Source organism: Argentina anserina, chromosome 1, assembly GCF_933775445.1.
Source record: "Argentina anserina chromosome 1, drPotAnse1.1, whole genome shotgun sequence".
NCBI lineage: Eukaryota > Viridiplantae > Streptophyta > Magnoliopsida > Rosales > Rosaceae > Argentina > Argentina anserina.
In genome coordinates, this window is record NC_065872.1 from 6,503,293 (window position 1) to 6,505,965 (window position 2,673).

The window sequence follows — 2,673 nt, forward strand, 5'->3', positions numbered from 1 at the left end:
TCCCCAACTATAGAGACGAGTGAAAAAAAAAAACCGTCGGCAACACTATAAAATCAAACACACCGGAATCACAGAAATGAATGATAATCACAGGTACGGTTTAGTTCAAGTTGGTCACAGGTACGTTTTGCACCACTGATTTTGCCTTGATTTTTTGTCATGTTTTGGTTTGCTTGGCACGCAGTACCGCCGGTACGTCTATATTCCTACGCTAGTGTAATGTTCGTATTCATTTCCAAGACATTCCAACGTGCAGTGCACAAGTTTGCTTATTTAAGCAACTTGTACGTAGTTCCATGAACGCCGAAAACTAAAATAATTAACTCAAACAAATACATTATTTCTTGTACAAAACCCCATACCACAGGCAGGGGCACACAGCTAGTCACATGTGACTGCTATATCTACAGAGTCGTCCATCCGTTCTTCAGAAAAACATAGAACTGGAAACAAAAACGAAATACGACTTGCTTCTAATTAAAACAAACACACTTACAAGGGCCATAGGATCTAAGGAGGCATGACCCTTCCACAGGGGTGGCCTAACTAGTTGAAGGCTCGGCCAGAAGGCTCGATCTGGTGTCGAGCTTTCTCCTTCTCCTTAACCTCACTTCCCTGAGTCTTATCATAAGAGGGGTGGTTCTCATGGATGAGCTGTTCTTGATCAGCTTTGGCAACCGTCTGGTTTCCACCATACACCCCTCCAAATCCATCATCCTCGCACCGCGTCGCGTACCCCTCCCCAAACGAATGAGACATCACGTCCCTAATACCAATCATATATCCAACTCAAGTTAATAAATTGACTTGTATACGCAGCTAAGATTGAAAGAATAAAGAGTATTGGAGACACACCCAGCTTTCCTGTGTGGGTTATCAGCTCGATTCTCTTCCATATCGTGATCGCTTTCCGGCTCCGTGGACTGACTTGTGGTGGATGCCTGCCTGAATCCAACCCGAGAGGCTTTCCGGCCAAAGTAACTCGACGGATGAAGAGATGTTGTGATCGGCAGAGATAGTCGCTGCGTTCTTATAGATCTGATTGCATTAATCATTTTCGGTGTTCTAGAACACCCACCCCTTTGTATTTATAGCCGGAATTAGACTGATAATCGGTAACTTTATTATGTCTTGTTCTGGCAAGCTAGCTAGGGCACTTGAACTCATATTGGTTGCTTCTGCGTTATACTTGCAGAGGAGTTTGGGTTGATGCAGAGACACGTAGAGATGGTAAGGACAAGTGTCGTAGTTTGGGAGAGAAAACCTTTTACGTGGTCCTTCAACTGTGAACTGTGCTTGTTGCTCATCATTCATCAACTTATGCGATAAGATAAGGGACACCTATAAATATCCTATCGGAGTTCTCTGGAAAAGGTAATTTCCAGAGATAATGGACAGATCACGAGAGATAAAACCATCTAGCCCTCTGTTATATCAGTTCATTCCAAACTAGGTAGATGCACACAAAGTTGCTATCCCAGTGCTGTAATTTCGATCAATTGAGAATTAATTGTTGATTAGTACGTGAAAGAGTTCTTGGTATCATGCATGTAAGAAATAATATGTTGTTAAAACTTAAATAGGTATATTAGGTTGTGTCACTTGTGTGTCTTACTTCATCAATGCCTCTTACCAGGATCATATCCCAGTAATTCAATGACTTCAAAAATGAGATAAGAAACACAAAATGCAATATCTAGCAAACTTGATCCATGCATGGCTTCCCTTGGTCTCCTTCGCTTCAGTCTGCATTGGGTTGGTGACGAGCTCTCTCCTTCTCCTTCACTTCACTACCCTGAGTCTTGTCATATGCAGGGTTGTTCTCATGGATCATCTGGTCCTGCTCAACCTTGTTAGGAAGCTTCTGGTTATCGCTATATACCCCTCCAAATCCTTCTTCATCGGAGCGAGTTGCATACCCCTCGCCAAACGAATGAGACATCACATCCCTAGTAAATCGTCGAACTCAATGTCATTAGCAAACAGTACAAGTAACTCAAACTTAATTAACTAATTTGCTTGATGATCATTAGTAATGGTTCTCTCGTTCTTTTATGACCCGAGAGAAGTATTGCACTATAACCTAATCAAATATACGTACCAGCAATTAGGAAAAAAAAATGAAAAAAAAGTAGAGTTCCTTACCCAGTTCCAGTTTTCTGGTTCGGATTCTCTGCCTTGTCCATGTTGTGCTTGCTACCCGGATCACTCGACACTATTGTTGTGGCCTGCCTGATGAATCCGACCCGAGATGCTTTTCGGCCTAAGTACGAAGATGCCTGGGCTCTGATCACTGAACTAATCGCATTAATCATCTTCGATCTGCATGGTTTTCGGTCACTACCTGCGCTGTATATTTATACATGAAAGAAAACTGATGAGGAAGATATATATGGCTGTGGACAAGCACGGACTCACTAAAACAGCAATTGCGTCCGGTTCTTCGGGTCTTGATCCTCATTATAGCAAGTTATGCCATGAGATCGGACTTCAGGCAATGACCGACCCTTAGGGATCGGGAATGAGTGATGACATATTCAAGGATTGAGGGAGAACACTGTTTACATGCATGGGTAGCATCTCCTAGTTCAGAAATCAGATAGAAGTCATGGGAATGATGGGATACATAATTCAGGCCCAATGGGTGTTGCCATGAGTTTCCATGAGTGTTGC

General features: G+C 42.7%; 2 protein-coding genes across 2 annotated transcripts; both read right to left on the reverse strand.

Annotated features, from left to right (window-relative positions):
• Window positions 1-531: 531 nt before the first annotated feature.
• LOC126796998 (uncharacterized) lies at window positions 532-987 on the reverse strand. Its single transcript, XM_050523699.1, has 2 exons — window positions 856-987; window positions 532-766 (listed from the first exon to the last, which is right to left on the reverse strand). The coding sequence occupies exons 1-2, from the start codon at window positions 894-896 to the stop codon at window positions 547-549; spliced, it is 261 nt and encodes an 86-aa protein (XP_050379656.1). The 5' UTR covers window positions 897-987; the 3' UTR covers window positions 532-546.
• Window positions 988-1,741: 754 nt separating this feature from the next.
• Window positions 1,742-2,315, reverse strand: LOC126800684 (uncharacterized). Its single transcript, XM_050528089.1, has 2 exons — window positions 2,146-2,315; window positions 1,742-1,949 (listed from the first exon to the last, which is right to left on the reverse strand). The coding sequence occupies exons 1-2, from the start codon at window positions 2,313-2,315 to the stop codon at window positions 1,742-1,744; spliced, it is 378 nt and encodes a 125-aa protein (XP_050384046.1).
• Between the last annotated feature and the right edge of the window lie 358 nt (window positions 2,316-2,673).